Raw genomic sequence first — 22,485 nt, 5'->3', positions numbered from 1 at the left:
GTGTGTGCCACCATGAACAGCTCCTTTTGTGTGTGTGTGGACCTGGGATTGAACCGAAACAGGGTCTCAATAGGTTGATGATAGTCTCGCTACCTGCTGAGGCTGTCCTCAAACCTGCAATCTTCCTGTCCCAGCCTCCCAGGTACTGAGATTACAGGCATGTGCCACCATGCCCCACTCCCCCAAGCCCTTTATATATATATATATTTTTTGGTGGGGGGCGGTACTGGGGATGGAATCCAAGGGCATTCTACCTCTGAGGTATACCCCCAGCCCTATTTTTTATTCTCTATTTTGAAACAGGGTTTCACTGAATTGCAAAGGGCCTCACTAAGTAGCCGAGGCTGTCCACAAACCACAATTCTCCTGTCTCAGCCTCCCAAATGCTGGGATTACAAGCGTGTGCCACCACGCCTGGCTTTTTTTTTTTTTTTTTTTTTTTTAAACAGGATCTTCCTAAGTTGCTGAGGGTTTCACTAAGTTGTGGAGGCTGGACTTTTTTTTTTTTTTGGTACTAGGTATTGAACTCAGGGGCATTCTAACTCTGAGCTCCACCCTCAGCCCTATTTTCATTTTTAGTTTGAAACAGGGTCTCGCTAAATTGCAGAGGGCCAAAGTGTTTGAGGCTGGCTGTGAACCTCTGTGATCCTCCTGTCTCAGCCTCCCAAGTACTGGGATTACAGGTGTGTGCCACCATGTCAGGCTTAATTTTTGTTCTTTTAAAGTGACATGATAAGGCAGAAATTTCCAGACAGCAAGACAGTAGGCTCCTCTGTTGATTTTTCTACTGCCCTGTATTTCCTCAAACACTGTTATGCAACATCTGGGTGTTGCCACATGGGGTTCAACCCTCTGCTCATGACGGCTCCACACCTCCTGGCCACAGGAGGTTCTGTCACCAATTGGTCACCTGCTTCCAGTCAGGGAGCTCAGTCTCTTTGTCCACCACTCCTAGCCCAGAGGGAATGGCTGGGACTTGCTCCAGATAGAACCCAACACGTCACTGGAGGTACATTTTTATTTTGGGGGGGGGGTATTAGGTATTAAACCCAGAGGTGTTTTTACTTTGAGCTCTACCCCCAGCCTTTTTTTTATTTTGAAACAGTTTCACTAAGTTCCTGAAGCCTCCCTCAAACCTGCTATCGTCTTGTCTCAGCCTTTGAAGTACTGAAATTACAGGTGTGCGCCACTGTGCCTGGCATACTCTATGCTATTTTTGTGTTTGGCTTCTCTTGCTCAACATTATATTTGTGAGTTTCATCCCTGTTGTTGCTTCCTTCTCATTTCTATATAGTATTTCATTGTGTGGAAATAACCAGTGTGGTTTTATTAGCTCTACTTTTTGAAAAAGAATTACCTCCCTTCCCTCACTCCTGCTGCGCAGTACCTCAGTCCTGAGGCAGCCACTGAGAGCAGTTCATTGTGTTTTCTTCCTGGTTTATTTTGTACACATGCAAGTATATACAACTACCTCCTCCATCTCAAAAGTACAGAGTAGAGCTGGGCGTAGTGGCACACACTTGTTATCCCAGTACTTGGAAGGCTGAGACAGGAGGAAATCGCAGGTTCAGAGCCAGCCTCGGCAATTTAGCAAGGCTCTCAACAACCTAGTGAGACTGTTTCCCAATTAAAAAAAAAATATATGTATATATGTGTATATATGTATGGCGGGGGAGTAGCTCAGGAGTAGGATGCCCCTGGGTTCATTCCTCTATACCACGAATAAAACAAAGCAAAAGACATAGGATATACTTTTTAGTTGTGATACAGCTCAGTGGTAGAGTGCTTGCCTGGCACGTGTGAGGCCCTGGGTTCCACCCTCAGCACTGCAAAAATGAATGACTATATGCATTTTTTTTTTTCGGGTCTGGGGACGGAACCCAGAGGGATTTGACCTCTGAGCTACACCCTCTGCCCTATTTTTTACTCTTTATCTTGAAATAGGGTCTCACTAATTTGCGGAGTGCATCAACTAAGTAGCTGAGGCTGTCCGCAAACCATGATCCCCTGGTCTCATCCTCCCGAATGCTGGGATTACAATCGTGCGCCACCACGCCCTCTGACTATAGGCATTTTTATAGGTGGCATACACCTATAATCCCAGTACTTAGAAAGCTGAAGGAGAAGGATTGTAGGTTCCAGGCCAGCCTCAGCAAATTAGCAAAACCTTGTTTCAGAATATAAGTAAATAAATAAATAGAACTGGAGGTGTAGCTTGAAGGTAGAATTTAGTCCCTGGATTCAATCTTCAGTAACAAACATAAATAAAAATATATAATATCCATGCTGTTCTCCCCCACCACACACACCAGCAGTGTATCATGGAGGTCTGCTGGCATGATCTAAAAGTTCTCCTTTATCCTTTGAAATGACGCATAACATCACATTTCATGCATATGGAACAGCTTTTTGCAAGTTGTCTTTCAGGAACTTTGCCAGCCTCCTATGTCCCATTCATTTCACTCTCCTGTATCGAGCCTTCCTGAGAAAGGTGCATGCTTGGAAACTTGGCCACAGGTGATAGTCACCTGTCCTTAGGCTCTTCAGACAGGTGACTCCCATTCACTTTTCTGAGGTAAACGTCACTGAATATAAAATTCAACCACTCTAACTATTTTAAATATACAATCCAACCCCGGGGGTAGTGGCGCATGCTTGTTATTTCAGTACTTGGAAGGCAGAGACAGGAGGATTGCAGGTTCGAAACCAGCCTCAGCTACTTAGTGAGGCCCTCTGCAACTTAGTAAGACCCTGTTTCAAAATAAAGAATTTAAAAAAAAAAAAAAAAGATAGGGCTGTGGGTGTAGCTTGGAGGTAGAAAGCTCCTGGGTTCTATCCCTAGTACTGAAAAAAAAAAAAAAAAGCAATCCAGTGATTTTTAGTATACTGACAGCGTTCTACAACTGTCTCCATTCTAATTTAGAGTGTTTTTATCACTCCTAAAAGCAACCATATGACCATTAAGCAGTTACTCCTATTCCCCATCCCCAGGTTACCATGGCAACCAGCAATCTACATTCTGTCTCCATGGATTCTTCTATTTTGGGCATTTCATATAAATATATATGTAGTCTTTTGATGAACATGTTTTCAAGGTTCATATTATAGTGAGTGTCAGTGCTTTGAGAGGACATGCTAGAGACTGAACTTAGGGTCTTATGCATGCCAAACCTAGGCTCTGCCTCTGAGCTGTGCCTTCAACCTTCTTTCTGTCTTTAGCTGAATGATATATACCATACAGCAGAGAGACAGAGAGAGAGAGATGAGAAGAGAAAATCAAAATAGAAGAAGAAATTTATGTGCCTGGCATGGTGGTGCACACTTGTAATCCCAGCATTTGGGAGGCTGAGACCAGAGAATCGCGGCTCACAGACAGCCTCAGATACTTAGTGAGGGCCTCTGCAACTCAGTGAGACCTGGTTTCAAAATAAAGAATAAAAAATAGGGCAGGGGTTGTAGCTCGGAGGTTGAATGCCCCTGGGTTCCATCCCCAGACCTTAAAAAAAAAAAAAATTTTTTTATGGTAAATGTCTACCATACAGTTGATGGATATTTGGTTTGTTACCATATATACATGTTTTCATTAAGAAGAAATGCCACCCTTGAGGTAGTTACTGTCACCATCTTACTGGTTAGGAAACTGAGGCACAAGGGATGAGATGAAACCATTTGTTCCAGGATCACACAGCAGTAAACAAAGAGCTAAAGGGACCTAGGACCTGGCCTTTCTTTCTTTCTTTCTTTCTTTCTTTCTTTCTTTCTTTCTTTCTTTCTTTCTTTCTTTCTTTCTTTCTTTCTTTCCAGGTCTGGGGATAGAACCCAGGGGCATTCTACCTTTGAGCTACACCCCCAGCCCTATTTTTCATTCTTTATTTTGAAACAAGGTCTCACTGAGTTGCAAAGGGCAACTAAGTAGTAGCTGAGGCTGGCCGCAAACCCCCAGGTCCTGTTTCAGCCTCCCAAATGCTGGAATTACAAGCCTATGCCACCACACCCAGCTTCCTCAGCCCTATTTTTTATTCTTTATTTTGAAACCAGTCTCACTTAGTAGTAACTGAGGCTGTCTGTGAACCTCGATCTTCCTATCTCAGCTTCCCAAATGCTGGGATTACAAGTGTGCGCCACCACGCCCAGCTTGGCATTGTTCTTTTTTTTTTTTTTTAAGTACTGCGGACGGAACCCAGGAGTATCCTACCTCCAAGCTAAGTGTCCAGCCCTACTTTTTATTCTTTATTTTGAAACAGGGTCTCACTGAGTTTCAAAGGCCCTCACTAAGTAGCCGAGGCTGGCTGTGAACCCCGATCCTCCTGTTTCAGCCTCCTTAATGCTGGGATTACAAGCGTGTGGCACCACACCTGGCTGGCTCAGTCCTGTTTGTGACATTGCTACACAGCTCAGAGCAACTAACATCATCCCTGCTCTCATAGGGCCTAAAAGTCTAGTGGGGAGACAAATGACAGATAAATACAAACCAAGAAAAAATATAAAATACCAAGGGGTGCCAATGAAGAGAAATAAAGTGGACTTAGAGTGAGAGAGTTGGCTCCTGGCAGGAGGTGAGGGGCAGTCCTTGAGGTGACACCTCATCAGAGACCTGAGGGATGGAAGAAGTGGGGTAAGAGTGGCCAGGTGGGGAGGGCAGGCAGGTGCAAAGGCCCTGAGGTGGAAGGAGCCGGCTTGTCTTGGACAGGAGTCGGGCCAGTGTGGCTGGAGGAGAGTGAGCCGGCACGCAGGAGACGAGCAGGCTGCCGTAGGTCCTGTGGTGCAGGAGTTCACGCAGTAGCCATTTTGCCTACAGCAGCTGTGCCGATTCATAACAGCTTCCGGCTTATGGCTGCTCATGTGTGCAGTGGAGATGATTATAACCCCTGCCTCAAAGCTGTTGTGAGGACAGTAGATACTTGTATTCTTATTACACTTCTGGTGCATTCTGAGTGCTCAGATGCTGGCTGAGGTTATCATACTTATTACACGTACAAGCACATATACTTACCCCCTCCATCTCTTGTTAAAACTGCACAGTATAGCTGGGCGTGGTTGTGCACGCTTACAATCCCCGCGCTTGGGAGGCTGAGACATGAGGATTGTGCAGGTTCGAAGCCATCCTTAGCTGGCATAAGAGACCCTTTTTCCAAATAAAATATAAAATACGTGTGGCATTGTAGCCTGGAGGTAGAAGGCCCCTGGGTTCCATCCCCAGTACCATACACACCAAAAAAAGAACATAGTGTAGCCGGGCGTGCTGGTGCATTTGTGTAATCCCAGTACTTGGAAGGCTGAGACAGGAGGTTTGTGGCCAACCTCAGTTACTTAGGCCCTCTACAACATAGTGAGACCTTATTTCAGAATAAAACAATAAAGCCAGACATGGTGGTGCACGTTTGTAATCACAGCATTGGGAGGCTGAGACAGGAGGATCATGGTTTGCTGCCAGCCTCAGCTACTTAGTGAGGTCCTTTGCAACTCAGTGAGATCCTCTTCTAAAATAAAGAATAAAAAATAGGGCAGGGGGTGTAGCTTGGAGGAATAATGCCCTTGGGTTCCATCCCCAGACCTGCAAAAATAAAAATTGGAGTTGGGGGTATAGCTCAGGGGTAAAATGCTCTTAGATTCAATCCCTAGTACCACAAATAAAACAAAAGTGCATAATATAAGTTTTTTTTTTTCCCCTGGGTCATCTCAGCTGCCTTCAGAAGGAGGGTTGATGTCGATGACCCTCCCCTTCTGCATGGGAGGAAACTGCTGCTCAAAGATGTTAGATGTGACTTGGAAATGGCAGGGCTAGATCTGGAACCCAGGCCCCCCTCATCCAGGGCCTGACTCCTCCCATCTAGCCATGTTCCTCGTTATAGCATCAGGCAGGCGGAGTCCCCATAACCTGACTGGAGGGTGATAGAGTAGATGGGAACAGCATCTCGTCCCTGGGGCAGGGGAGGGCAATGGACAAGGTGTCTTTGAAATTTGTAACAGCTCATCATTCTAGAATAAATGAGCCCCAAACTGGAAGGCAGGAGACTTGCCTCAGGCTTCCCTGACTGCCCTTATTCACACAAAGCTTTCTGCACCTTTAACAGGTCAGAAAGGATGGCAGATGCCAGTATTGTGGTACACACTTGTAATTCCAGCATTCGGGAGGTTGAGACAGAAGGATCAGGGTTCATGGACAGCCTCAGCTACTTAGTGAGGCCCTTTGCAACTCAGTGAGACCCTGTTTCAAAAAGAAAAGATGGCAGATGCCAGGAGTGGTGGTGCACGCTTGTAATCCCAGTATTTGGGAGGCTGAGACAGGAGGATCACAGGTTCATGGCCAGCTTTAGCAACTTAAGCCATCCACGACTTAGTGAGACCCTGTTTCTAAACAAAAAATAGAATAGGGCTGGTAGTGTAGGTAGAAGGCTCCTGGGTTCAGTACCTTGCCCCCGCCCAAAAAAAAAGAAAGGATGGCAGGTCCATGGGGGATCCTTATTACAGATAGGCTATTCCTTCTTTCACCAAAAATTTATCCAGCATCTACTAATAATGAATCTTTACTGACAGTAGTTAGGTGCCTGCTACATGTTGTGTCCATGGCCATGTTACTTATGTGTGTGATCCCTGATGTAACTGTCTCCATTTTATAGATTCAGAAACTTAGGCTCTGAGAGAGGTTAGCCAGTAAGACCACACAACTGGTGTGCAGCAGAACTGTTTTAACCCCCTATGGTGCTAGTAATTGAACCCAGGGGCATTCTACATCTGAGCTACCCCAGTCCTATTTTATTTTATTTTATTTATTTTATTTTATTTTATCTGTGTGTTTGTGCTATTGAGGATTAAACCCAGGGGCATTCTACCTCTGAGCTCTATCCCCAGGCCTATCTTTTTACATTTTTTTTTAATTAAAAAAATTTTTTTTTAAATTTTTGGTGGTACTGGGGTTCCTGGAAGCCCTTCTACCTCCGGTCTACACTCCCAGACCTATTTTATATTTTTATTTGGAAACAGGGTCTCTTAAGCCAGCAAGGCTGGCTTCGAACCAGCGCGATCCTCCTGTCTCTGCCTCCCAAGCACGGGGATTACAGCGTGCGCCACCACGCCTGGCTTAAATTTTTTAAATTTTTATTTATTTATTTTTTGTGGTAGTGGGGATGGAACTCAGGGCATTGTATTTCCAAGGTACATCTTCAGTCTTATTTCATTTCTTTCTTTCTTCCCCTCCTCCTCCTCCTCCTCCTCCTTATTATTATTATTTATTATTACCGGTCTAGGGATGGAATCCAGGGATATTCGACCTCCGAGCTACAACCCCTGCCCTATTTTTTATTCTTTATTTTGAAACCGGGTTTCACTGAGTTGCATAGGGCCTCACTAAGCAGCTGAGGCTGTCTGTGAACCGTAATCCTCCTGTCTCAGCCTCCCGAATGCTGGGATTACAAGCATGCGCCACCATGCCTGGCTTTATTATTATTATTTTTTGCAGTACTGGGGATGGAACCCAGAGGCATTCTACCTCTGAACTATACACCTATTTTTCACTCTTTATTTTGAAACAGGCTCTCACTGAGTCACAAAGAGTCTCAGTAAGTAGCTGTCTGCGAACTGTGATCCTCCTGTCTCAGCCTCCCAAATGCTGGGATTACAAGCCTGTGCCATCATGCCCAGCTCATTCTTTTATTTTGAAACAGGGTCTCACTAAGTTTCAGAGGGCCTCACTAAATTGCTGAAGCTGGCCACAAACCTTTGATCCTCTTGTCTCAGCCTCCCAAGTACTATGGTTACAAGCATGTTCTACCACTCCCAGCTTCTATTTTATTTATTTTGAAACAGGGTCTTGCTAAGTTGCTGACAGCCTCACTATGTTGCTGAGGCTGGCTTTGAACCCTCCATCTTCCTGTTGCAGCCTCCCAAGTACTGGCATTGCAGGTGTACACCATCACGCCTCGCTAGAGCTAAGGTGTAAACCGGGGAATCAGTGGCGAGCAATAGACGAAACTTCTGTCCATCTGCCTATCTATCTATCTATCTATCTATCTATCTATCTATCTATCTATCTATCCATCCATCTGTCTGGGGAGCCTCCAAGGAGGCTGCTAGGACTGCTGGGATGCTTTGAGTAAAATTCAAAGTCTGGCATGTAGAATCCGGAGAACTAGGGGAAGCAGTTGCTGGTGGGGTGGGGTAGGATGCACTCATTTGGTCAATATCCTGCTCTGTGCAGCGTGTAGAGGACACAGTGGCACCGCTCAGCACTGGCCCACTGGCACACAGGCGACATTCCAGGAGACATGGCTGCCCACATGGGGGTTATCGTCTCTTGTGCCCTGGTCCCACAGCAAGCCCAAGGACAGAGCAGGCACTAACCGTGGCCTTTCTCCCTTCCCACAGTTGGAGAAGGAGGAGCAGATACACAGTGTGGACATTGGGAACGATGGCTCAGCCTTTGTGGAGGTGCTGGTGGGCAGCTCGGCTGGAGGGGCTGGCGACCAAGACTACGAGGTAAACAGGTGGTCAGACGCTGACCTCTGCCCCACAGGTCCCCACTGCCGTCCTTGCAGGGCTCCAGGGTGCCCCGTGGGGGTGGAGGCCAGTCACACCCAATGGCTGCACTCTGGAGAACTGCGTGAGGGGCGGAGGAGACAAAGAGCAGACACTGGGTGGTGAAGGGCACGCCGGGAGGAGCCCCAGTTTGCTTACATCATGGTGTGTAAACATGGCTCTGAAACTCAGCAGAGCTGCTTTTCTCAGGTCTGGAAGGTTCTCCCGAATTTCCTAGCAAATTGAGATTCTGCCTTGTTTGGGATGTCTGTCAGTCTTCTCATTTGCAACAAATGGTTACCAGAAGGAATGTCCTATATTATGCGCATTTTATTTATTTATTTTTTGTGGTACTGGGGATGGAACCCAGGGACATTCTACCTCCAAGCTACACCCCCCAGCCCTATTTTTTTTTTTTTATTCTTTATTTTATTTTTATTTTTGCAGTATTGGGAATGGATCCCAGGGGCATTCTACCTCTGAGCTACATCCCTACTCCTATTTTTTTATTCTTTATTTTGAAACAGGGTCTCACTGAGTTGCAAAGGGCCTCACTTAAGTAGCTGAGGCTGGCTTCGAACCTGTGCGATCCTCCTGTCTCAGCCTCCCAAGTGCTGGGATTACAGGCATGCGCCACCACACCCGGCCTTCTCACTAGGTTTCTGAGAGCCTCACTGAGTTGCTAAGGCTGTCCTTGAACTCGCAATGCTGTTTTAGCCTTCCACATACTGGGATTACAGGCATGTGCTACAATGCCAGGTGGTGTGTGTGTGTGTGTGTGTGTGTGTGTGTGTGTGTGTGTGTGTGTGTGTGTTTACTATGGATTGAACCTAGAGGTATTCTACCTTCCAGCTACATCTCCAGCTCAATTTTATTTTTTATTTGAAAACAGGGTCTCACTAGGTTGAGAGTCTTACTACTTGCTGAGGCTGTCCTCAAACTTGTGATCCTGTTGTCTCAGCCTCCCAAGCACTGGGAGTATAGGCATCTACCACCATCCTGGCTCCTTTTTTTTTTTTTAATGTACTGGGGACTTGAACTCATGGGCAGTCTATCTCTGAGCCACACCTCCAGTCCTATTATTTGTGTGCTTGTTTATTTGTGTGTCTATCTGTCTCTCTGTCTGTCACTGGAGATTGAACATAGGGCATTATACCTCAGAGCTACACTCCAAACCCTATTTTATTTTAGTTTTGAAACAAGGTCTCACTAGGTTAATTAGTCTCACTATTTGCTGAGGCTGTCCTCAAACCTTTGAACTTCCTGTCTCAGTCTTCCAAGTATTGCAAGTACTGGGATTACAAGGGTGGACCACCACTCCCAGCATTTTTTTTTTCTTTTTTTCTCCAGTACTAGGAATGGAACCCCCAGACAGGGCATTCTACCTCCGAGCTACACCCCCAGCCCTATTTTTTTTTCTTTATTTTGAAACATGGTGTCACTAAGTTGCAGAGGGCCTCACTGAATAGTTTATTTATTGTGGCACTGGGGATTGAACCCAGAGGCATTCTACCTCCAAGCTACACCCTTAGTCCTATTTTTATTTTTATTTGGAAACAGGGTCTCACTAGGTTAATGAGAGTCTCACTACTTGCTAAGGCTTTCTTCAAACCTGTGATCCTCCTATCTCAGCCTTCTGAGTACTGGGATGATGGGCATGCACCACCACGCCTGACTTTTATTTTTTAATTTAAAACAGGGTCTCACTAAGTTGCTGAATGCTGTGGTAAGTTGCCAGGGCTCGCTTCAAAACTGCAACCCTCCTATTTCAGACTCTCAAGTACTGAGGTTACAGGTGTACACCCCCACACCTGGCTCAATAATGGTCTTTATAGCAAAGAAAATTGGGAATCATGCATTGCATTGATTTATACCATCACCTTCTTTTCCTTTCATCAGGAACATTTGCTCTGACAAATATCACTGTTGTGCAAAATGTGCGATGGATTCCAAGATTAAATTTAGGTTGCACACTTTGGACCAGAATACCCTAGAAGTGATACTGTGTTATTCTCGGTGCAGCATACTTTTGATTTTTGTATTTTGACTTTGTATCTTGTTAAATTCTCTTAGCTTTTGACATCTTGAAACCTTGCTAATAAGTTCACTTACTAATTCTTGTAGCTGGTGTAGGTGCTTAGGGATTTTCTGCATAGATACTCATGTTATCTATGAATAGACAGTTTTCTTCCTTTCCAATTTTTTTTTTTGTTGTTATTTAAGATTAAATTTAGGAGCATTCTACCTTGGAGCTACATCCCCAGTCCTTTTATTTATTTATTTATTTATTTGCAGTACTGGGGATCAAACCTAGGGGCTTTCTACCTCTGAGCTATGCCCTCAGCCCTATATTTTATTTATTTTGAAACAGGGTCTCACTAAGTTTCTGTGGTCCTTACTAAGTAGCTGAGGCTGTCAGCAAACTACTATCCTCCTGTCTCAGCCTCCTACGTACTGGGATTAAAAGTGTGTGCCACCATGCCTGGCTTCTTTCAAGGTTTTTAAACTTCTGCTTGGGTTTCAGATTTTTTTTTTTTTTTTTTCTCGGTACTGGGGATGAAACCCAGGGGCATTCTACCTCTGAGCTACATCCCCAACCCTATTTTTTATGCTTTATTTTGAAACAGGGTCTCACTAAGTTGCAGAGGGCTTCACTAAGTAACTGAAGCTGGCCGCGAACCGCAATCCTCTTGTCTCAGCCTCCCAAATGCTGGGATTACAAGCATGTGCCATCACACCTGGCTTTAGATTTTTCTTACATTTTTTTTTGGGGGGGGGATTACTGGGGATTAAATCCAGGGGCACTGTATGAGTAAGACTGAGCTACATCTCCAGCCCTCTTTTCTCTATTTTGAGACATGATCTTGTTAAGTTGCCCAGACTGTCTTTGAACTTTTGATTTTCCTGCCTCATCCTCGTTGAGTAGCTGGTATCACAGGTGAGCACTGCCCCATCCAGCTTTGTTCAAACTTCTAGCCACAACTCAATTGAAGACTAGAGCTTATAGTGCTTGGTGTTCATTCAGGAACTGGATACAGCAGAAGAACCAAGAAAGGAAAGGGAAAGGGCAGAGCAGGTTGATATCACCTACAGATCAAGCATGAGGCACGTACCAAACTAACACCCTTAACTGCAAAATTGGTATGTTCTTTCTTCCCCTGTCCAATTCAAAGAAATGCACAAGATTTGGTTAGTGCTGACTACAGATTAAAGATTTAATTTCACACACCTGTAATTCAAGTACCCCCTTTAATCTCAGGAAGGCTGAGCGAGGAGGATCGCAGGCTCATGGCCAAACTCAGCAACTTAGTGGCACGTAGGGCCACTTAAAATGTTCACTTTAGCTGGGCGTGGTGACGCACGCTTGTAATCCCAGTACTTGGGAGGCTGAAACAGGAGGATCGCGATTTGTGGCCAGCCTCAGCTACTTAGTGAGGTCCTCTGCAATTTAGTGAGCCTCTCTTTCAAAATAAGGAATAAAAAAATTAGACTGAGAGTATAGCTTGAAGGTAGAATGCTCCTGGGTTCAACCCTAGCACCACAAAAAATAAATAAAAAATAAAATGTTCACCTTGGAGTGGGTGTGGTGGCACATGCATGTAATCCTAGTACTTGGGAAACTGAGACAGGAGGATCACAGATTTATTGCCAGCCTTACATCCCGTTTCAAAATAAAAAATATAATAGGGCTGGGGATGTAGTTCAGAGGGCACTGTAGAATGCCCTGGGGTTCAATCCCCAGTAACACACACAACAATGATGACAACTGATGATGATGATGATAATAATAATAATAATAACAACAACAATAATAATAATTATTGTTGTTGTTATTATTATTAGAAAAGCTGGGTGTGTTGGCACATGCTTGTAATCCCAGTATTTGGGAGGCTGAGACAGGAGGATTGCTGTTCGAGGATAGCCTCAGCTACCTAGGCCCTTTGCAACTCAGTGAGACCCGGTTTCAACATAAGTAATAATAATAAAAAATTAGAGCTGAGGGTATAGCTTGGACGTAGAATGCTCCTGGGTTTCATCCCCAGTACTGAAGAAAAAAAAAAAATTAGAGCTGGGCATGGTGGCACAGGCCTATAATCCTAGCACTTGGGAGGCTGAGACAGGAAGATTGCAGGTTCAACTCCAGTCTCAGCAACTTAGTGAGACCTTCAGCAATTTATCAAGACTCCATTCCAAAATAAAAAAAAAGGGCTGGAGGTGTAGCTCAAGGTAGAATTCCCCTGAGTTCAATCTTCAGTACAAAAAAGTTTATATATATATACATGATAAACTAGGTGTTGTGCAAGACTTATCTGATGAGGAAGCAGTGGCAGGGGTCAGTTTCCACTCCTAAGGTTGAGGGAACAAAAGAAAGCGATAGAAATTGTTGGAACATGGTCACAAGCCTGCAGGAGGGGTTATGTGGAGCTGAAACTCGGACCCTGAGGAGTCCTTCCCCCACCCAGTGTTGCTGATGCCCCAAAGAGAGGCAGGATGAGAGCCTGGCGTGGTGGCGCACGCTTGCAATCCCAGGACCTAGGAGGCTGACACAGGAGGATCACGGTTCGTGGCCAGCCTCAGCTATTTAGTGCGGCCCTCTGCAACTCAGTGAGACCCTGTTTCAAAATAAAGAATAAGGTTGGGGGTGTAGCTTGGAAGTGGAATGTCCCTGGGTTCCATCCTCAGTGAGAGAGAGAGAGAGAGAGAGAGAGAGAGAGAGAGAATGAATATGAGAATGGATGAGGCTGGCTCTCATCAGGAAGCAGTATCCTGGATTCCTCTGGGGCCATAGGAATGAGCTCTGTGGAAGGAACCTAGGGTAATACTCACAGGACCATCTGCAGGACAAGAAGGGGCAGCCCCTCTGGCCCGCAGCTCAGCCTTTCTCTTGCTCCCCCTGTTGGCAGAATGTGATAAGGTGGTGTAGCTGGCAAGAGCTGAGGGTGAGGTGTGTTCTGAGTCTCAGTAATTGCTGTTCCCTGCCGCTTTGGACACTGCTTTCTCAGTTCTGGCTCCTGTAATTGCCTAGGCCTGTCCCCTGAATCAGCATGCATTTTCAAAAGGGGTTTGAATATTGTGTCAGGCACTGTGAATATTCTCTGCTGAGAGTTCCTTGGGATGTGTATACTGCTGTGTTGTCTGATATCAAAGACTCTATGGAAGAGTTCAGACCCGAGGCTTCGAGGAGCCCTCTGGGCTACCATAAAATCCAGCAATCCCAACACTGGGTGTGTATCCACAGGAAATGAAACCAGGCTGTTGAAGAGATCTCTCAAGTCTCATGTTTACTGTAGGCTATTCACAATAGCCAGGAATCGACTGTGGTGTCCATTGATGGATAAAAGGATAAAGAAAATGTATTATTTATCCTTAACAAAAACTGAAATTCTATCATTTGCAGCAGTGTGGATGGAACTGCAAGACATATGTTAAGCTAAATAAGCCAGGCACAGAAATACAAGTATCATATATTTTACTTTTATGTGGAAACTAAAAAGTTGATCTCAAAATAGTAGAGAATAGAATGATTACAATGCACTAATTAAAAAAATTAAAAGAGCCGGGTGTGGTGGCTCACGCTTGTAATCCCCGCGCTTGGGAGGCTGAGACAGGAGGATCACACAGGTTCAAAGCCAGCCTTATCTACTTAGGCTTTCAGCAACTTAGTGAGACCCTGTTTCCAAATAAAATATAAAAAAAGGTCTGGGAGTATAGCCTGGTGGTAGACAGCCTCTGGGTTCCACCCCCAGTACCCAGTACCCCACACACATACACACACACACACACACAAAAAAAAAATTAAAAGAGAAAAAATAGTGGTTACCAGAGTGGTTACCAGAGGCTGGGAAGGGTGTGTGGGAAGGAGGGATGGAGAGAATGGTTATTGGTGCCTTACAATAAATTTTTATTTAATGTTTTTTTTGGGGAGGGTATTAGATATTAAATCCAAGGGCATTAGCTGGGCATGGTGGTGCACACTTGTAATCCCAGCATTTGGAAGGCTGAGACTGGAGGATTGTGGTTTGCAGACAGCCTCAGCTAATTAGTGAGGCCCTCTGCAACTTAGTGAGACCCTGTTTCAAAATAATGAATAAAGCCGGGCGTGGTGGCGCACGCTTGTAATCCCCGCGCTTGGGAGGCAGAGACAGGAGAATCGCGCAGGTTCGAAGCCAGCCGCACTGGCTTAAGAGACCCTGTTTCCACATAAAAAAAAAAAAAAAGTACAAAAATAGGTGTGGGAGTGTAACCTGTGGGAGTGTAGTCGGAGGTAGAAGGGCTTCCAGGAACCCCAATACCACCAAAAAAAAAAAAAAAATCCAAAAATGATGGATAAAAAATAGGTAGGGCAGAGGGTGTAGCTCATAGGTCGAATGCCCCTGGATTTCATCCCCAGACCTGTTAAAAAAAAAAAAAATTCCAGGGGCATCCTACCTCTGAGCTATACCCTCTTGCCCTTTTTTTTTTTTTTTTTGGTGCTGAGGGTGGAACCCAGGGGCTTTTCTACCTTCGGGCTATACTCCCAGACCTTATTTTTTTCCTTTTCTTTCTTTTTTTTTTTTTTTTTTTTTTTTCAGGTACTGGAGATGGAAGCCATGTGCATTCTACCACCGAGCTATACCAGCCCTATTTTTTATTCTCTGTTTTGAAACAGGGTCTCACTGAGTTGCAAAGGGCCTCACTAAGTAGTAGCTGAGGCTATCTGCAAATCACAGTCCTCCAGTCTCAGCCTCCCAAATGTGGGGATTACAAGCATGCGTCACCACTCCCAGCTTATTTTTTATATTTTACTTGGAAACAGGGTTTCACCACATTGCTGAGAGCCTCACTAAGTAGCTGAGGCTGGCTTCGAACTTGTGCGATCTTCCTGTCTCAGCCTCCCAAGCGCTGGGATTACAAGCGAGCGCCACCATGCCTGGCAGCCCTTTTTTTTTTTTTTTAATTTTGAAACAGGGTCTTGCTATGTTGCTGAGGCTGGTCTTGAACCTGTGATCTTCCTGTCTTAGCTTCTCAAGTACTGAGATTATAGACATGCCACCATGCCTGGCTGTAAATAGGTTTGTAAATTGAAAAAAAGCATATATACACGCACATATATAAAATCCCTGTGAGGCCTGTATTGTAGCAGAACTTACTAGAGGCCCCCAAACAAAGGAAGGGTCTAGAAACATGAAGGCTCAAGGTGGATTCTAGTAACCCCCTGTGCCTACCTGGTCCCCCTGTCCTTTGGCCCAGGCCCCATGAGGGACTGTCTAAACCAGCCACCCCTGGTTTTCATTTACCATGCCTTCTTCTACCCAGGTCCTTCTGGTCACCTCATCTTTCATGTCCCCTTCTGAGAGCCGCAGTGGTTCAAACCCCAATCGCGTTCGAATTTTTGGTTCTGACAAATTGGTCCGGGCTGCAGCCGAGAAGCGCTGGGACCGTGTCAAAATTGTGTGCAGCCAGCCCTACAGCAAGGTATTGGGGGTGCAGAGGCCTCAGTCCTGGGAGACAGGAGAACTGAGGGGCCAGTACAGAGTCCCAGAGGGCTGGGAGGAATGGACAACTTGTGTCCCTATGGGATTATGGGGAGGCTGGTTTCCTACCCCCTGGAAATGGGTTTGGGTTAATTCTGCAGAGGGAGTCTAGGAAGGGTGAGATTTGGAGAAGGGGCAGCTGACCTGCTGGAGTGTGTTCTAGTAGAGCAGGCTTGCAAGTTAACATTGTGAGATCTGGACTCTGGGCATGGGGTTCAAATCCTGCTCACACCACTTTGTGTGTGTGTGTGTGTATGTGTTACTAGGATTGAACCCCAGGGCGTTCTGCCTCTGGGCTACACTCCTCAGCCCTATTTTATTTTTTATTTTGAAACAGGGTCTCATTAAGTTGCAGAGGGCCTTGCTAAGTTGCTGAGGCTCCTCCAACCAATGATCCTCCTGTCTTAGCCTCCCCAGTACTGGGATTACAGGTGTTCACCACCACACCTGGCCTCCCACACCAATTTTTAGCTGTGTGAACCTGGGCAAGTGACCTGTCCTCTCTGGGCCTGTTTCCTCATCCTTATAGGGGAGCCAGGCTGTGGTGCAGTGAGGCCTGAGCATGTGATGGCCCCATGCAGTAGAGCTGTACTTCTTGCGCCTGCAGCTGTTCTGGGAGGTTAAGCTGGTCAGCCTGGGACTCAGGCTCCTCCCATCTCCTGGCTCTGCTTCCAACCAGCAGGGGGGAAGGAGCCTAGTGTCTCTGTGTTGAGGAAGTGGTGCCCGGCACTCCCTCCCATCCCTGGGCAGGGTTTGAACATTTGGGAGTGGATTCGCTTGGCTACCCAGCCGATTTCGCTAGTTGCAGGGAGGGCCTGCAGGAGCGACTGCATGTGAAAGGCGTGAGATGAGCCTGATGCAGTTAGGGCTCCGTGAAGTGCATCGTTGACGCTGGCTTTGTCAACATCAGGGGGGTGAGCCGGAACCGGGCTTTCCTCAGTGGGAGGGCCTGGGGCCACGCATCCTGACTCCCACCTCTGCTTTCCCAGGACTCTCCCTATGGCCTGAGTTTCATACGGCTTCACAGCCCCCCAGACAAAGATGAGTCAGAAGCCCCATCCCAGGTAAGCCCCACGCCCTCCCCCTGAGTTTGCTCCCCACCCCCACCTGCCAGCAGCCCTCCCATAGCACTGACCCTGCGGGACCTTAGAAGGTGACAGTGACTAAGCTGGGCCAGTTCCGTGTGAAGGAGGAGGACGAGAGCGCCAGCTCCCTGAGACCAGGGGCTCTCTTCTTCAGCCGGATCAAGACATCCCCAGGTGAGCGTGGAAAACTTGGGTGCTGAGTGAGTAGAGGGCTGGGGTCTGAGGAGGAAGGCTAGGTCCTGGACCCCTGGGTCTGAGGGAGGAGGGCTGGGCCTGGACCCCTGGGTCTGAGGGAGGAGGGCTGGGGCTGAATCCCTGAGTCTGAGGGAGGAGGGCTGGGCCTAGACCCTGTGTCTGAAGGAGGAGGGCTGGGGCCTGGACCCTGTGTGTGAGGGAGGAGGGCTAGGGCCTGGACCCCTGGGTCTGAGGGAGGAGGGCTGGCCCTAGACCCCTGAGTTGAGAGAGAAGGGCTGGGCCTGTACCCCTAGGCCTGAGGGAGAAGGGCTAGGGCCTGACCCCTGTGTCTGAGGGGGAGGGGTGGGTCCTGGACTCCTGGGTTTGAGGGAGGAGGGCTGGGGTCTGGTCTCATGAATCTGAGGGAGGAAGGCTGGGACCTAGACCTCTTGGTCTAAGGGAGGAGGGCTAGGGCCTGGACTCCTGAGTCTGAGGGAGGAGGGCTGGGACATGGACCCCTGAATTTGAGGGAGGAGAGCTGGGACTTGGACCCCTAGATCACTGCTGGTTTGGGCATGAAATCTGTGTGTCCTGTAGATAGGAACTGTGGGGGTCTCCGGACCAGCCCTCTCATCTTGGATCCATTTTTTCCCTTTGTAGCCAGAGCCAACGACCCAGCAGGACCCAGCTATGCAACAGCTACACTCCAGGCCTCCAGTGCAGCCTCTTCGACTTCTCCAGTCTCCAGGGCTGTAGGAAGCACCTCTAAGGTGAGACCATTAGATTTTGGTGGGATGGAGGAATGAAGAAGCTGGAAGCCTCAGCCTGTTCCCACCCTCTCAGCCTCAGGAGTCCCCCAAAGGGAAGAGAAAGTTGGATCTGAACGTAGAAGAAAGGAAGCCCCCCAGCAAACCATCAGCCCAGCTATCAGCACCTGCTCCCAAGAAGCCCAAATGTGAGCAAACTAGATTCCTTGTTTCTTTAGGGACCTGGACCCCTGGGCCTGAGGGAGGAGGGCTGGGGATTGGACCCTTGGGTCTGAGGGAGAAAAGTTGGGTCCTGGACCCCTGGGTCCAAAGGAAGAGAGCTGGGGTCTAGACCCCTGTGTTGAGAGAGGAGGGCTGGAGGTCTGGATCCCTGGGTCTGAGGGAGGAAGGCTAGGGTCTAGACCCCTGTGTTGAGAGAGGAGGGCTGGAGATCTGAATCTCGGGGTCTGAGGGAGGAGGGCTGGATATTTAGTTCCAGAAACATTTAGTAAATATTTCTCTGTCCTTTGGTTCCCCAGTGACAGCTCCCACCCGCGCCCCCTCCACAGCTGTTCCTGCCCCAGCACAGGGGGCAGCACCAGGGAAGCCCCGGGGAGAAGGCTCGGAGCCTAGGGGAACCCGAGCTGGCCCACAGGAGCTGGGGAAGATCCTTCAGGGTGTAGTGGTGGTGCTGAGTGGCTTCCAGAACCCCTTCCGCTCAGAGCTTCGAGACAAAGCCCTGGAGCTGGGAGCCAAGTACCGGCCAGACTGGACTGCGGACAGCACTCACCTCATGTAGGCCCTTGCCTTCTTCCCCAGGTCCCACTGCTGCTCCTTTCTCCTTCTTTCCTTTGTGCTTTTTCTCTGCCCACTGTGTTGCTACCTTTCTCTCTCCTTTTCCCTGTCTCTGTCTCTGTCTCCTTGGCTTTCTATAGCCTCTGCCTTTTTCTAACTGATTTCTACATCTCTCTCTCGCTCGCTCGCTCATTTGTGGTACCGGGGATTGAACCCAGGGACATTCTACCTCTGAGCTCTATCCCCAGTTCAATATTTTATTCTTTATTTTTGAAACAGGATCTCACTAAGTTGCATAGGGCCTTACAAATTGCTGAGGCTAGCCGAGAACCAGCAATCCTCCTATCACAGCCTCCCAAATATTGGGATTGCATGATAATTTTTCTGTTTGTTTTTTTTTCAGTGCTGAGGATTGAGCCCAGTGCCTTGAGTATGCTAGGCAAGTGCCCTGCCACTGAGCTAAATCCCCAGACACCCATCTCTTTTCTGTTTCTCCAGTGTCTATCTCAATATCTGTCTTTACTCATCTTTCTCCCTCTTTCTCTGTCACCCCTCATTTCCCTCAGATCACATCTAACCAACACTCCTCAATTCTGTTCCCCACCAGCTGTGCCTTTGCCAATACCCCCAAGTACAGCCAGGTGCTGGGCCTCGGAGGCCGCATTGTGCGTAAAGAGTGGGTGCTGGATTGTCACCGAATGCGGCGGCGGCTGCCTTCCCGGAGGTGAGGCCTCACTGCGCCTGTCGTGGCACACACAGCACATGTACACCGAGCCTGCCCCTCATCCCCTGCCAGGCAGTGCCAGGGATGGGAGCCTGCCAGTGAGAGCTCAGTGTCGAGGGGCAGGGGAAGGGCAGGCCCTGTTGAGAAGGAGGCAAGGCCAAGGGGAAGCTTCAGGCGGCAAGCCGGGCAAGACCGCAGCCTCGCGTTGGAAAGAAGGGTGGGTATGTTCAGGTCACAGGAACCAGATTTGGATCATCGTCGGCCTAAGAGAGCCCAAGGAGCACATGGAGGAAAGTGGATTAACAAAAATAAAAAAATTCAGAAAACTCACCATATTTTTAAAAATTCAAGGATAGAGTCCAGGGTATGGATTTCCCTACCATAACCCCAATTGAGGGTTTTTGTTTGTTTGTTTTGGCTTGTCCTGTTTTGTTCTTTATACTTTGTACTTTCCAAGCTACCTCTACCATCCCTATTTTATTTTTTATTTTGAAACAGGGTCTTACTAAGTTACAAGGGGCTCTGGTTAGTTGCTGAGGCTGGCCTTGAACCTGTGATCCTCCTGGCTCAGCCTCCCATGTACTGGGATTACAGGCATGTGCCACCATGCCCATCTACAAATTAAGTTTTTTATTTGTTTGTTTGTTTGTTTGTTTTTTGCGGGTCTGGGGATGGAACCCAGGGGCATTTGACCTCTGAGCTACACCCCCTGCCCTATTTTTTATTCTTTATTTTGAAACCGGGTCTCACTGAGTTGCAGAGGGCCTCACTAAGTAGCTGAGGCTGTCTGTGAGCCGTGATTCTCTGGTCTCAGCCTTCCAAATGCTGGGATTACAAGTGTGAGCCACCACGCCCGGCTTAAATTGAGTTTTTTGATGTTTGTTTGGTTTTTTTTTTTCAGTACTAAGGATTGAACCCAGGAATGTTCTACCTCTGAGTTACACCCCTAGCCCTATTTTTTTAGTCTTCTATTTTGAAATGGGGTCTCACTAAGTTGCAGAGGGCTTCACCAAATAGCTGAGGCTGGCTGTGAACCTGCAATCCTCCTGTCTCAGCCTCCCAAATACTAGGATTACAAGTGTGTGCCACCACACGCAGCTTACAAATTGAGTTTTGAAAAATATCTTTGGGGCTAGGGTTGTAGCTCAGAGGCAGAGTACCTTCTTAGCATGCACAGTGTCCTGGTTTTGATCCCTAGCACCACTAAAAAATAAATAAACAAACCTGACTGGTGTTTCTCCAGCTTTGAAACAGCCAAATTTTATGTGAAGAGTCCTAATGTGCATCCTTGGGAGGCAGAGCCACTCTCTCTCTGTGTCTTAGTTTCTTCACCTGTAAAATGGACTAAAAAGAGCCCTGGCCTCAAGATTCAGTGACTTGGCCTTTGTCAAGCACTTGGGACAGTTCCTGGCACATACAAAGCCCCCAGTAAGCCTTAGCTGTGGCTGGTGTTATTACAGCTGGGAGGATTCCTTTCCTGGAGCATCCTTGGCATGAGGAGCTGTGCATGTGGTATCACTGGGAGCTGGGAGTTGAGATTCAGGACACACACACACACACACACATGAAGATTCTGCGCATGCTCAGGTCTCTTGGGTAAAACACTGTTGATCAGGCACGGCGGCACATGCCTGTAATCCCAGCTACTCAGGAGACTGAGGCAGGAGGATCACAAGTTCCAAGATCAGTCTCGGCAACTTATTGAGACCCTGTATCAAAATAAAAAAGGGGTGTAGCTCAGTGGTAAAGCGCCCCTGAGTTCAATCTTCAGTACCACACACACACATAAATAATGGTATGATATTTGTATGTAACCTATGCACATCCTCCCACATACTTTATTTTTTATTTATTTTTAGCTATTATTTATTTATTATTTATTTATTTTTGTGGGTCTGGGGATGGAACCCAGAGGCATTTTACCTCCGAGCTACACCCCCTGCCCTATTTTTTATTTTTTTATTTTGAAACAGGGTCTCACTGAGTTGCAGAGGGTCTCACTAAGTAGCTGAGGCTGTCCGTGAACTGCGATCTTCTGGTCTCAGCCTTGCAAATGCTGGGATTACAAACGTGCGCCACCATACCTGGCTCTCCCACATACTTTAAGTCATTTCCAGGTAGCTGGGCGGGGTGGCACTCGCTTGTAATCCCAGTACTTGGGAGACTGAGACAGTATTTCAGGTTCACGGCCAACCTTGGCTACTTGGGCCCTCCGCAACTTAGTGAGACCCTGTTTTAAAATAAAGAATAAAAATAGGGCTGGGGGTATAACTTAGAGGTAGAATGCCCCTGGGTTCAATCCCCAGTACTGCAAAAAAAAAAAAAAAAGTGTCTAGGTGATTTATAAAATCTAACACTATGGAAATACTTTCTCTACTATGTTGTTTGAGGAATAATGGCATTCTCTACCTGTTCAGTACAGAGGCAAGGCTTTTCCTGAGTATTTTTCATCCACAATTAGTTGAATCCACAGATGTAGAACCCTAGATAAAGAAGACTGGCTGTATTTGCTTTTGAGAATTTTCCCTTAGTTCATAGACATTCTCTTAATGAGAATCTCACTTTGATTTTCAAAGCGGAAGGCTCTTTCCGATTTTTCTTTCCTCTGAAATGAGACACTTCTTCCCCAAGGGGGTGGAATGTGCTCAGGTCTGAGAGTACCTGGCTGACTGGGGCCAGTGGGGCCCTTTCTGAGCTGGGAGGGGCCAGCGGGAGAGAGCAGGATCCCACCTTGAGTGTGTAGTAAATGCCCTTGGCTCTTACCTCCTGAATACTCCCCTCCCCCTTCACAAGACTCTGTGCCGTTTGTCTGAGGCCCTGCTCCTCCCCCTAGGTACCTCATGGCAGGACCTGGCTCCAGTAGCGAGGATGAGGGGGGCTCTCACAGCGGCAGCAGCGGGGATGAAACACCTAAGCATTCCCGGAAGGTCTGA

At 47.2% G+C, this 22,485-nt stretch overlaps 1 protein-coding gene across 8 annotated transcripts in view; it reads left to right on the top strand.

Moving 5' to 3' along the window:
* Window positions 1–22,485, top strand: part of XRCC1 (X-ray repair cross complementing 1) — a gene marked incomplete at both ends in the record, with an annotated part of 30,995 nt that overhangs the window by 5,449 nt on the left and 3,061 nt on the right. For 4 of the 8 annotated variants that reach the window (XM_080702362.1, XM_080702361.1, XM_080702358.1 and 1 more), the window contains 9 exons: window positions 8,365–8,475; window positions 15,811–15,969; window positions 17,018–17,092; window positions 17,179–17,287; window positions 17,948–18,057; window positions 18,131–18,242; window positions 18,573–18,828; window positions 19,436–19,552; window positions 22,386–22,479. In XM_080702362.1, the coding sequence (XP_080558488.1) occupies window positions 8,365–8,475; window positions 15,811–15,969; window positions 17,018–17,092; window positions 17,179–17,287; window positions 17,948–18,057; window positions 18,131–18,242; window positions 18,573–18,828; window positions 19,436–19,552; window positions 22,386–22,479 (1,143 nt within the window). Of the gene's footprint in view, window positions 1–8,364; window positions 8,476–15,810; window positions 15,979–17,017; window positions 17,093–17,178; window positions 17,288–17,947; window positions 18,058–18,130; window positions 18,243–18,572; window positions 18,829–19,435; window positions 19,553–22,385; window positions 22,480–22,485 lie in introns of all 8 variants that reach the window. The other 4 variants (XM_080702359.1, XM_080702360.1, XM_080702363.1 and 1 more) reach the window with 4 other exon arrangements.

Source organism: Muscardinus avellanarius, assembly GCF_963383645.1.
Source record: "Muscardinus avellanarius genome assembly, chromosome: 10".
NCBI classification, from domain to species: domain Eukaryota; kingdom Metazoa; phylum Chordata; class Mammalia; order Rodentia; family Gliridae; genus Muscardinus; species Muscardinus avellanarius.
Note: the sequence above shows the minus strand (reverse complement) of the source record. Positions and strands in the feature narration are given on the sequence as shown.